The 11,696-nt window shown below is 43.7% G+C and overlaps 1 protein-coding gene across 2 annotated transcripts; it reads right to left on the bottom strand.

Annotated features, from left to right (window-relative positions):
• Positions 1–3,961: 3,961 nt before the first annotated feature.
• Positions 3,962–11,393, bottom strand: amotl2b (angiomotin like 2b). 2 transcript variants are annotated; one of them, XM_085140528.1, is made up of 11 exons: positions 11,176–11,393; positions 9,982–10,747; positions 9,361–9,529; positions 7,893–8,037; positions 7,704–7,793; positions 6,765–7,060; positions 6,500–6,675; positions 6,273–6,374; positions 5,956–6,149; positions 5,709–5,840; positions 3,962–5,303 (listed from the first exon to the last, which is right to left on the bottom strand). In XM_085140528.1, the coding sequence occupies exons 2-11, from the start codon at positions 10,665–10,667 to the stop codon at positions 5,218–5,220; spliced, it is 2,076 nt and encodes a 691-aa protein (XP_084996654.1). In that variant the 5' UTR covers positions 10,668–10,747; positions 11,176–11,393; the 3' UTR covers positions 3,962–5,217. The 2 variants fall into 2 exon arrangements, with proteins under 2 accessions (XP_084996654.1, XP_084996653.1); XM_085140527.1 differs by having other exon boundaries at positions 9,982–10,755; positions 11,187–11,393.
• Between the last annotated feature and the right edge of the window lie 303 nt (positions 11,394–11,696).

Raw genomic sequence — 11,696 nt, 5'->3', positions numbered from 1 at the left:
TTCCTTCTCTCACCCCAACCGGTCGCAGCAGATGGCCGCCCCTCCCTGAGCCTGGTTCTGCCGGAGGTTTCTTCCTGTTAAAAGGGAGTTTTTCCTTCCCACTGTCGCCAAAGTGCTTGCTCATAGGGGGTCATATGATTGTTGGGTTTTTCTCTGTATCTCTGAAGCGCCTTGAGGCGACTTTTGTTGTGATTTGGCGCTATATAAATAAAATTTAATTGAATTGAATATCCAAACATTTTTAAGGCATGAGAGAGTAAAAAAAAGATATAATGGGGATTGGTGGATTTATTCTCCCACTGGGTGTAAGGCCCCCAGCTTCCTGGTTAATTGAAAAATGATTTCACGTGTCAGCTAATGAGTGCAGCATATCTCTGCCCCGAGGAGGCCAGTCAATCAATCTCTCATCAGGCTGCCTCAATAGTAATTTGTGTTTGTTGGTGTGTTTGCACATGCCTTTGATGTGCGTATAGGAGATGTTGTTTTTGTGTTGTGTATTAATGTGTTAGATTAGAGCCATTAATTATGAATCAAGGACAGTCTGGTTTCCTCCTCTTCCCTGACTCATTTTGATATCCATTTTCAGCTGCAGGATATTTGCTGAGTGTGTTGAAACTTCAAAAGCCAGCTCTTGCTTGGAATGTGCCATTAAACTGTAAACATCGGGACAGGGCAATAAACACGCGCGCGCACATACCTCCACAGTTTTCACAACTACAGACCCACTCTTTTCATGCCCACTGAGGTTCAATGTGAAGTTTCCATGTGACCGCGCCAAAGAAAAGAGGCAATAATGATCCAAAAAGTGTAGAAAATGTAATTTTCTTGGGTGTTTGAGCACAAAGGAATTTCACCCTTGACTCTCATTTACATTCTGTCCTCCTCCATCATACCAGTTCTGGGAAAAACAGAGCAAGCCGCGGTCGAAACATGTCAGCTGCCTTTCACATTTACGGAGGAATGTTGGCCGCGCTTCACAATGTTGTCAGTCAGTACGCCAGATAAGAGCTCTCAGTTCATAAATAAGATTGATGGCACCGCATACCACCAGTTCCTGCTCTGTGTTTTCCCATACAAGCATCTCTGTCAAAAGCATCTGTGCTATCTCACCAGCTCATATCCTCTCCGTCCAAGTCCAGGCTTGCTTAGGTGTTTTTACATGTTCCTCATCCACTCATTAAACCCACTACTGCAGGATATGCCCTGACTTCAGCTGCTCAGCTGCGTTCGAGTTTAATACTAGTTTGTTTGGGGGTATTGGTTAGGATATAGTTATATAAGATTGTATTTTAGCTACACATATTTGACATGTACACTTAAATTCCAAAGTCTTACATTTCCTCATAGTTCATGGGTCTTAAAAACCTTAAACAATAGTTAGTTATTAGTTCCACAGAATATACTTTAGCCTTTCTGTTAAAAAATCTTTAGGTGTAAAGTTGAAAGAATGTCTGGTTATTCCCTCAGTTTTTCTTTTATAAGCTTGTAAACTTTTAAGATTGAGTATTCTTAAAAAGTAACCTGAGCACAGTCAAGCTCTCCGTTAAGGATACAGTTGTATTTTTTAAGCCAACTCAGGCCTGTTTGTCTTAAAGGAAAACATCATTTCATGTTGGAAACTATCTTGGCTATTGCACTTTGATTTATTTATTTTTTTTAAGCTGATCTGGAGGCATTCATTTCTAAAAATAAGCCATCCAAGGACTTTTGACTTCAAACAAAAAACATGTTCTTGTAATGTATCATGGCTTTGTTTAACCCAAACCAATACCGTACAGCCTTTATGAATCCACAATGGCGCTGCTTTATTTTATAAATACAATACTATACAAAAGATTAGTAAGAGAGTACACATTTTAAAGCCATGCAATAGTGGTGTGTAAACACAATGGGAATAAAGAGAGGTGACCGGAGAAGAAACGCACAGTGTATCATGGGAAGTTCCCAGTAGGATAACTAAAGGATGTTTCAGGATTTTCTCATCCAACAATAACTGTAACAAAGAAAAGCTTTAAGTAAAGACAGTGTCTGTCTTCTGAATCTAAAGTGGGCGCTGCTTCCACAGGAAAAGAGCCTGATAGCTAAAGACTCTGCCTCCCATTCTACTTTTGGAAAATTGAGCAACCACAAGCCCGAATGATCTGATCCCACAGCTTCTTACACCCAACACATCCTTTTGTTTTCTTTTCTCTGTGAAGGGTTCGTGGTGCAAATGTAAATAAAGTTGCAGTCACTATTCAGCAAGTGAAACTTTATCAAATAAAAATTGTAATTAATTTTATGTGTAACTTCCTAATTCAGTTACCTTTTTTCCCACATATTTGATATTTACAAGATGTGTTGGGGAACTGCACTTTTGTGAAACATCTTATAAAACAGTAATTTTGGATTATTCAAAGGTTGCATTAAACTACTGAACTAGACAGTGTGGTACAGATTAATGGGGGCTCCAGTGATGAATGTTGCTACACTGAAATGGAGCAGGCTGTGGTGTTCATGGTCAATTTACAGAGTATCTAAAGAATCGGACGGTTTCAAAAAGCTATGTTTTTTTTAAAGTAATGGGCACAAAATTTTAAAATACACTGCCAAATATAAAGCTTTACATACAAAATGAACAATGTTCACATGTGCTCAGTGTGCTGTCTGGAAGCATAGCATGTGTCCATGTGAAACTTTTTGATATCAATGTATGTTTAAGATTTATGATGCTGATTCGATCAACTCATCAACCAACCCTTATAAAGCTTGTGTAAAAGGTAGAATACCTTTACAAAAGCTTTATAAGGGTTGGAAGTCAGCCATGACTGCCATTCGAGACCAAAGTGGGATAATGTGGAACTGTGAGGTGTTTAAGATATGATGGGCACTGGCAATTTAAGAGTTTAAGAATACTATTAGTGAAGTAAACTGTAAAACTGAATGATTTTGGGGGGTTTAACTATCCTTCAACTTTAAATGGGCAACTTGTGGACTTGTTTTTCAAAGCTGGCAGCAAAGTTGCTCCAACCCTCTCGGTGAACTCAAAAGTGTCCTTTAAGGCTATCTAATGTTTCTTATTGTAATCTCACACTGACTCAGGGATGCTGAGATCAGGGCTCTGTGTGGGTCATGCCATTTGTTACACGATTCCTTGCTCTTCTCATCTCTGATCTCTGATCTCTTCTCATCTCTATGCCTGCTTTATTCACCTGGATCACCAGGTGAATAAAGCAGGCATCTACTAGAACTGTGGTGATGTGTTTTAGTTTTAACAAACCAAACCATGCAGGGTGACTGCTGAAACATATGAAAGGACACTGATGACACCATAACATTCATTGTCCTTGTCGCTGTCACTCTCATTGTTCTGGCGCACTGTGAAAACCCAATGTCTGAGCTCCAGCCGCCCCAAACTGGTACAAGTCGATACTTGTGGCTCGTTTGCGCGGGTCTGTGTGTGTTCACATATGCGCGTGACCTATTTGGAAATAGACACCATATAACAGACCTCTCCTTTCTCTCATCTTCATGTCCAGTGGCCTGTCCTGAAATAGCTCATAAACACTTCTGGGCGTGAGGTATAGCTGAAGAATTGAAAGCGTGCAGGAATGTGATGCACGTTAGCAAAGGTGCACAAGAATTGTCAAATGACATTAGCAGCTAATCTGGGAGAAACCTGCCTTTGTCATGTATAAGGTTACGCGTCCTAATGAGAATGTAATCTATGCCAAGCATGCTCTCCGTGGCAAGAGGAGAACAAGAGAGCTGGCCACCCGAGAAAGTTGAACCCAAAAGAATGCAGCTCTGGTATTCATTAATGAAGAGCACTCTTCTCTGCGATGGAACGACAGTGCAGGAATGAGGAGATGGCGTAACAACGGAGAGGAGACTCATCAGAAAACAGAAAAGCGCTAACGGAGCTACCTCGGTATTTATTGTTCAGCCAATAAATGAAATGATAAACAAGTCAGACAGCTGGTAAATTATATTAGAATATTTTATTGCTTTATGAAATGTTGCATCAATTCAACTGTATTAAACCTTCATATTGTTTCGAGTTCACAGAAATGTCTGTTTGAAGTCAACACTCGGTTGGTTGTGTACAGCTTGACAAGACCGTGATTGTCGGCACATAACTTACAATAAACATACATACATAAAACTCTTTGGCGTCCCGCTCAAAGCACTATCGTATCTAAAATAACAAACATCTGTAGAAAATATATAATAACAATAATAATAATAATAATTAACCTGTTTGTTAGTTCAAAGCTCACAGTAAACAAAAAGAAAAACAACAACACAGCATTTTCAACTTTTGCCCCTAAATGGCGACCAAACCAGCTGGATCACCACATCAGGGCAAACACTCTCAAACTGTAACCACACATGCAAACATACTATGAGAAAAAAAAAAAGATAAAGAGCATGAGAAACAAAGAGAAGATGAAACACCGTGATGCTGCATCCTCCCAAAATTACAAGCTTGCAACACCAGGTCTGTGTCAGTATATGCATTTATATATTATACAGCTCCCTGTTCGTGCACCTCTGAAGCTCTGTAGAACCAGCTACCCGAGACTCAAGACGTGCGAAGAGCAGGAGCGCTAAAATCAGCAGTGTTATCAGCTTAAATTAATTAATAACTGGGAGTCTTACGTAAAGATAATATCTATCTGATCGGAATTAAATTCACTTTTTGTTCATTTGTTTTATACTTCAAGAGAAGGGGTGGATCATACAGATAACCTCTTACTAAATGTTTATCTAGAAGAGCTTGAGGCTTGAGTTAATATTTGGGGAATGTGGAAACCAGATAAGATAAATATGTAGCTTTTTAATTCATTGGTTTGGGAAAAGAAATAATAGGGATTATACAGGGTGGGAAAGCAGCATTTATATTTATATATATTTATTTATAAATATTTTGGCATACACTCTCTGAGAACACGTTGCCATGTTACAATCCAAAATACTGTCCAAGTACCTCAGAAGATTCATCTTTTCTCACTCCACCAGGCAGACTGCCTGCAGCTGTCCAGCCGAGTGAGAGAAAGTGAGTCGGAGCACAGCTCTGTCTCTAAAATGTGAAAACAGTCCTTTTTTTTTCTCCTTTCTTTTGGTAACATTCCTGCCTCCAGTATTTAGTTCCAGTCTTGCACCTCTTCACAGATACTCAGAAATAGCTTCTTTTTTCTTTTCCGCATCCCCATTCAAAATCTCCCTCTCAGTTCTTTAAATGAAGATTTCCACTGCCTCCGAATCCAGCTCATCCAGGCCTCTGAAGGGGTTTAATAGCAGTTTCTTAGGCGCTGCCTTGTCTGGAGAAAAAGAAAACAAACAAAGAAGACATGGATAATTATTTAAGTGTTTTAAGGCTAAGACCAGCAGAAAGAAAAGTCCTTGATGCATTTCAGTTAGCTGTGGCTAAAGGTTAACAGACGTTTTCCACAGTCAAACAGGCCACTCTACTGAGCATGCTCAGTCAACAAAACTACATTATTTCCTAACTGTGCACATTCCACAGGGCCCACATTATGAACCATGGCCTACACACATGGTATCTGGTTGGTTATTCCACAGCATGGTTAATCAATATGCACTTCCATGAAGTCGAGGCCAAAAATGCCTTTTATGTGTACAGCTGTACTGGGGTATAAATTTGTGCAGGATTTCTGCTTTTTTTGGCTTACTGACCCATCGTTCATACATGATAAGGTGCTTACCACTGTTGAGCTTAGTTGTACTGGCTGCCTCTTTGGTTTTGGTTCCCTCCGCCTGCCTTTCTAGCGTCCCAGGTTCAGACTGAGGAGAGAGCTGACGACTGGGCAAAGTCTGATCATCTGAAAGACTCTTACCTACGAGAAAGTGTCACAGAAGATGTCAGCATGTGCACCTTTTTATTTCAAACCTTTCAGCAGTAGACAAAAATGTATGTCTTTGGATCAAAAATGGCAAATCTGTGCTCCTCACCTCGTGTCTTAGTGTTGCTCTTTGTGGGGCTGATGGAGGGAGTGGAGGAGGCAGATCGGAGGGTTGCCCCCGGTTGCCCCAGGTTTTCAGGTGGACTTTGCTCGTCCTTTCGACCCTGGTCCTGGTGCAGCCGCTGGTTGAGGATTTTGATCACGGCATCTTTTTCCAAAATCTGAGCATAGAGGGCACGGATCCTGATGCAGAGCAGAAAAAACATGTCAGAAAGCTGGTAACCAAATAGTGGATGAAAAAAAAGAGGCAAATCCTGAAGGCTTGTTTGAAATCAAAAAGGGGGATGATAAATAGTAGGTATGCACCTGTTCTCCATCTCCTGGTTCCTGTGGTCGGCGACTGGCAGGTCCTCGTTGAAGCTGTTGTTGGAGGAGTGGCAGGGCGAGTGGTTAATGATTGTGGTGTCCCTGGAACAGAAAAAGAACATTTCCTGGGCTTAATTCAAGCTTGAATGAGCTAAACTGAGCATTTGTACACATGAATTCCCAGCATTCATCAGGAGAATGAGACACCAAGCTACATCCGTCTTTACCTCTGGGCAGCGGCAGTGGCAGCCACCTCCATGGCAAACTGCCTCATGGTGCTCTCTTCCAGATACTTCTGCTCCCAGCGCACCACGTCGGCTTCAAGGGCAAGGATTCGCTCCTCACGCTCCCGCAGGCGCTCTTGGAGTGAGTTCATGGTCATTCCAGGGGGCTGTGACTGCCTCTGTGATAAAGAGATAAAGTATTTGAGATAGAGCCTAAAAAACAAACAAAAAAACTGCCGTTATATATGACCAAGAACAAAGGCTTTACCTGTTGTGCTCTCAGACTCCTCAGCTCCTGCTCTAGTCGTGTCCTCAGCTTCATCTCTAGGCTCTCCCTCTTCTCACAGGTGGACTGGAGCTGAGCCAGCGCGCTCTGAAGCCTCTCCACCTTTTCTACATACGCCCTCTTCCTCCTCAGCTCCTCCTCGAGCTGGCGACCTCGTCCTCGAGCCGCCTCCAGGGCCTCCTCGAGTCGTTTGGCCCTGAGGTTCTGCTCCTCGGCTGCTGCTCGCAGCCGCTGCAGCTCCCTCTCCATGCGCTCCCGCTCGGCATTTTGCTCCTCATCTGAATCAAAAGAAAAAGTAAACACGGTCAGATGAAGAGCATTACAGGATTAGAGTCAAAGTGTGTTGGACAGAATGGAAGCGAAAGTTCTTTTTCAAACTTTTCTCAAGTCTTTTCTGAAAAAGTACGGAAAGCTAATCCGCAATTATCCCTCCTAAAACCGAATAAGTATCCGAGTTTTTACATGGTGGCCAGTGTTCTTCATTTAGTGAAGCACTCCCGGAATGCTGAGAGCAGGAAGGGGGAGAAATCTGCCCTATCCCTTTGACCCACATAACACAGAGCATTCCTCATCAAGGCCATGCAAACACCACAACCCCGCTTGAAAATCAAACTCACACACAGGTGGTGGTGAAGGAGGTGGTGGTGGGGGACTTCATTTCTACCACAGCGCTGCTCTGTGATTTAGAAGGGCTTCATTTCCTTTTGCAAGGAGGTGCATGGATTGAATTCCCTATTATAAAGCCTTCTTACCAAATAAGCTGAAGTTATGTAAGTGAAATTCCTGCATGAAATGATGCCCTTAGCAACAGAAGGGGGCCCATGGTACGCTACAATCCAGTCCAATCAAGCATGCCGATTCTAGAGGATGAAAAGGAGGAGGAGTGGAGAGGAAACTAGCCCAACAAAACGACATACTTACTTTGTTCAAGGAGCTTCGCCATGATGTTCTGGTTATGGTCGGCTGCCTTGACTTCTTTTGCAACATGGGTCCTAGCATTTTCCAGGTTTTCTGTGATGCAGCAAAGTGTAATCAATTAGACTAATTTAAAAAAAAACGTTGGACCTGCTGAAGCTGGTGTCACTGAATACTGCAGTTTGGTGTCAGTACCTCTAAGGTCTCTGTTGAAATCCTGCAGCCTCCTGACTTCAGCCACAAGCCTCCTCCTCAGTGTCTGTTCCAAGTTCTCTCTCTTATTGCTGGCCTCCCTCAGTGTCTCATAGGCCTCTGAAATACGCTGGATCTCCTGCTCCAACTGCAATGGAAGGACAAGGGGGAGGGGGAAGATATAGGAGGGTTGGAAAAGAGGAAGAAAGGAGAAGAGAAGGAATTTTGGGTTAACCTACTTGACAAGCTGAAGAGGAGCTGGAATGTTGATTCGTGCTGTTATAGCACACAGATACATATATGGGTTCACATGAACGTATGTGAATAAAGCACACTCTGTGTGTGTGAACATGTGTGTGGTGTAATTCTGAGAAGGAATTTAAGCCCGCACCACTCCCTTTGCGACTGATTTATATCTACATTCCTGAGGGCTGATAGCTTCAGTTCCAGGTGTGTGAGCACACAGGAGCATGCGCACACACACACACACACACACACACACACACATATACAGAACTGGGAAGGCTGCCAGCGGAGGGAAGGTGTGCATGCCTGTGCCTGGCTTGCGGAAAACGGCAAAGAGACACCCACCAGGCATGTTTACCCAGGGCTGCGGCCTGACGGAGAAAACTTTCCAACCCTGGCAATTATCATTCTTTAAGGTTGAGACAAGGCAATGGCCATGTGACATAACTCCAGCAGAGAGCAAAAGGGATTTTTTTAAAGCATAAATTGGCTGAGATATCAAATGTCACCGAAGTGGTTTCCACCACGTTGAGCAAGTAAATATCTCGTTTCAGGAGCCGGTTTGGTCTGACACTCAGTCACAAAAAGCAAAAACATGGCTGTAAACGTAGCACTGTTTTAAAAGGGAGAACATGCTCCCGTGCTGGGTATGAAAACAAAAAAGACCTTTCACTTTTTAAGGGCAGCCCGCCACTTGACTGCTGTAGACCCCCACCCAAGCACTCATTAAAAGTGTGGGGGTCGAAGCCCAACTGGCTGCTGTGTGACAAGCCCCAGATTAGACTGAAAATCTATGGTCTCCGCACGCGCACACATACACGCACACTTTTTGACCTCCACTAGGTTAGCTACACAATGAAAGGAGTGTGTAAACACAGTAGCAGGCTGTGACCTCTGTTTGTGCCTCTGTGGTGTGGAAGGAAGCAGCTGCTGATCTCATCTGTCTGCCCTGATGAGGGAGTGTGCCTGGGGTTGGATATCAGGGAAGCAACTGTTAACTGGGCTTGTGTTTCATAGACAGGTGGCTCAGATGGAGGGTGTTGTCTGGATGCTCTCCAAATTCTTTTGGGATTTTCATGACTTAATGGTGTGGTAATCCTTTCCTTTGTGTTGAATGTATTTAAAAATTAAAGATATTGAGAGAAACCTTTTTTTAAGTACTAAAACATTCTAGCTTATCTCAGTTGTGGACCAGTGAGAGATGAAGCTTTTCTGTTCTTCTCACCTTTTGAATACGGCCGCTCTTCTCCCTGTGAGCCTCCAGTTCTTGTCTCAGCCTCTCGTTCTCCATCAGCAGCAGCTCCACCTGGTTGGGCTCCTCCAAGCCAGCAGGTGGCAGGCTGTTGAATGTGTCGTAGCAGGGGGGTTCTGCTGGCTGACCAGACTGGACATACCTAAGAGATACCCGCATACATTAGAGGACACTCTAGCTGAATCACACTTTTAATAGAATATAAATATGAGAAAGAGCTTTTTTTTAAATATAGCATGACATCTAACGTATCACTATGTATGAATGTATACGCAGGCAGGCCAGCCGGCTCCAGTAAAGAATCTAAAAGCCTGTATGTGGAACGTACTCAAACTATCCTAGGCAACGCAAGTATGCGAAACTCTCCTTTAGCAGCATGCCAAACATTACAAATACCTACAGGGCTGGACTTGTTCTCCGGTGCGGATTTCAAAGAGGAAATATGAATAAGTATTCAGACTGCGGTGTGACTCACACTAAAAGTATGTGTTTACGCATGTGAAACACAGTGGTGCCACTGGGCGGGCTCTTGTGAGAAAATTTACACCGGAGTGCATGATGTAATGTTAAAGTTGCTTAAACCGCTTCTGGTACCTGTGCTGCTGAGGCTGCACTGGCTCCTGGACCTGGTGAGGGATAAATCCTTGGCCCTGGATGGGGGCTGAGTACTCTGGGGGTGGGTTGCATTTGTCCATGTTTGGCCCCAGGCCCTGGTAGCATTGCGGGCTGTAGTAAGGAAGCTCAGGGTAGCTGTGAGAGGTAATCTTTATGGCTTCTGCTTTAGCCGTTGCGTCTTTCCTCTCCAGAGATATCTGCATGCGATGCTCGCTGAGAGACCGCACATGGCTGCACTTTAGCGCCATCAGATCAGCCTCTTCGTGGAAGACCCCCTCATGCAGAAGTTTTCCCTCATGGAGCTGCCAAGCCATGTACTGAGACTGGGCCTTGGCTTGCTCATAGGTTGGCAGCTTCTCCCCATGCAGCTGGTAGCCACTTTCTGAGTGATGGTAGTCTCCCTGGTGCTCTTGGCCCTGCGGTTCCTGCCTCGCAGAGAGCTGAGGGTAGAGAGGATCCTCCTGGGTGAGACTCTCCAAAGAAGATTGTGGGCTACTGCTCATGTCGCCCCCACTGCTGGGTCCACTGTTGCTTCCACTGCCTCCCCGCAGGGCCTGCTGCTGGATGGCTAATAAGGTACGGGTGTCTGTGGGGTTTCCGTAGCGGAGCTGCTCCTGGATGAGCCGATGCAGGACGTTGCCAGACGACTCCTCGGTGGACGACATACTGCTTTGTGAACTTAGTGATTATCTCTTTGAATCAGTTGACTTTTTCCTCAGTGAAAATATATATTTTTTAAAAACAGCTGTGAACCTGGAACAGAGGGGCGAGAGAGTAAAGTAGGATCAGTCTGAGGTGGCAATGAGGTCAGACGGGAATAAAGCTGAGACAGGCTTTCACAATAACAGCAACACTTTAAACACAAAGTTATTAAATATGTTTATTCATTAGAAAACAGTATGGCAATAAGTCTATGTTACCAACAGCGACAAAGTGGAGATGTGGACATATTTTATCACTGCAGGCAAAAAGTGCATGCGCCAAAAATTCCACTCTCACGGTGGAGCAAAAGCGCACAAAACCACCACGTAAAACACTCCACAGCTCTACTTTCCTCTTTAATACATTGTAAGTAACTTTAAATTAAAACACAATTCCCAAAGATTCAACGAGAAGTTTTACTGTAGCGACTCTGGCGCTCAGGAGAAAACAGAAAGAAAGGGGGGAAAAGACGCTCTTCTTACCAGCTCACGCTCTCATCATAACCCAACGTTATCCTCGACTTCGAAGTAAAAATAGTTCCACTATTGGCATCAGCTTTTTTTTTTTTTTTAAGTTAAACGTGTCTCATTTCCCCCCCTGAACGTGTTGCCGCGATCCTCTCTTGCTGTGAAATGATTGTGGAGAGAGCAAGCGGCGATAATAAGTAACCGAGGAGGGACTGAGGTCGGAATGCCAGGAATGCAAAACGCGAGGTCCCTCGGGGATCAAAAGCGTAAAAACCACACGGGAGGAGGGAAGCTGCAGTGCGCTTTATTATTACCAACGAGTAAAGGAAGAGAAGTATAGGAAAGGAATGAGCATTTTGTTTCACTAAACTGTGAGCTACTTGATAAACAGCAGCAGTTATGATGTGATAAACTCCTTCAGTGATGCAAAAGTATGCGAATCATTCACTTTAGTTCAATTAAAAACATACTACACTGCATGTACTGCACCATTAACAGCATGCATAATTAATGCACATACTCAGA

The sequence above is a fragment of the Neolamprologus multifasciatus genome, chromosome 18, assembly GCF_963576455.1.
Source record: "Neolamprologus multifasciatus chromosome 18, fNeoMul1.2, whole genome shotgun sequence".
NCBI classification, from domain to species: Eukaryota; Metazoa; Chordata; class Actinopteri; order Cichliformes; family Cichlidae; genus Neolamprologus; species Neolamprologus multifasciatus.
The sequence above is the reverse complement of the archived record's forward strand: the minus strand, read 5'-3'. Positions and strand labels throughout refer to the sequence as shown.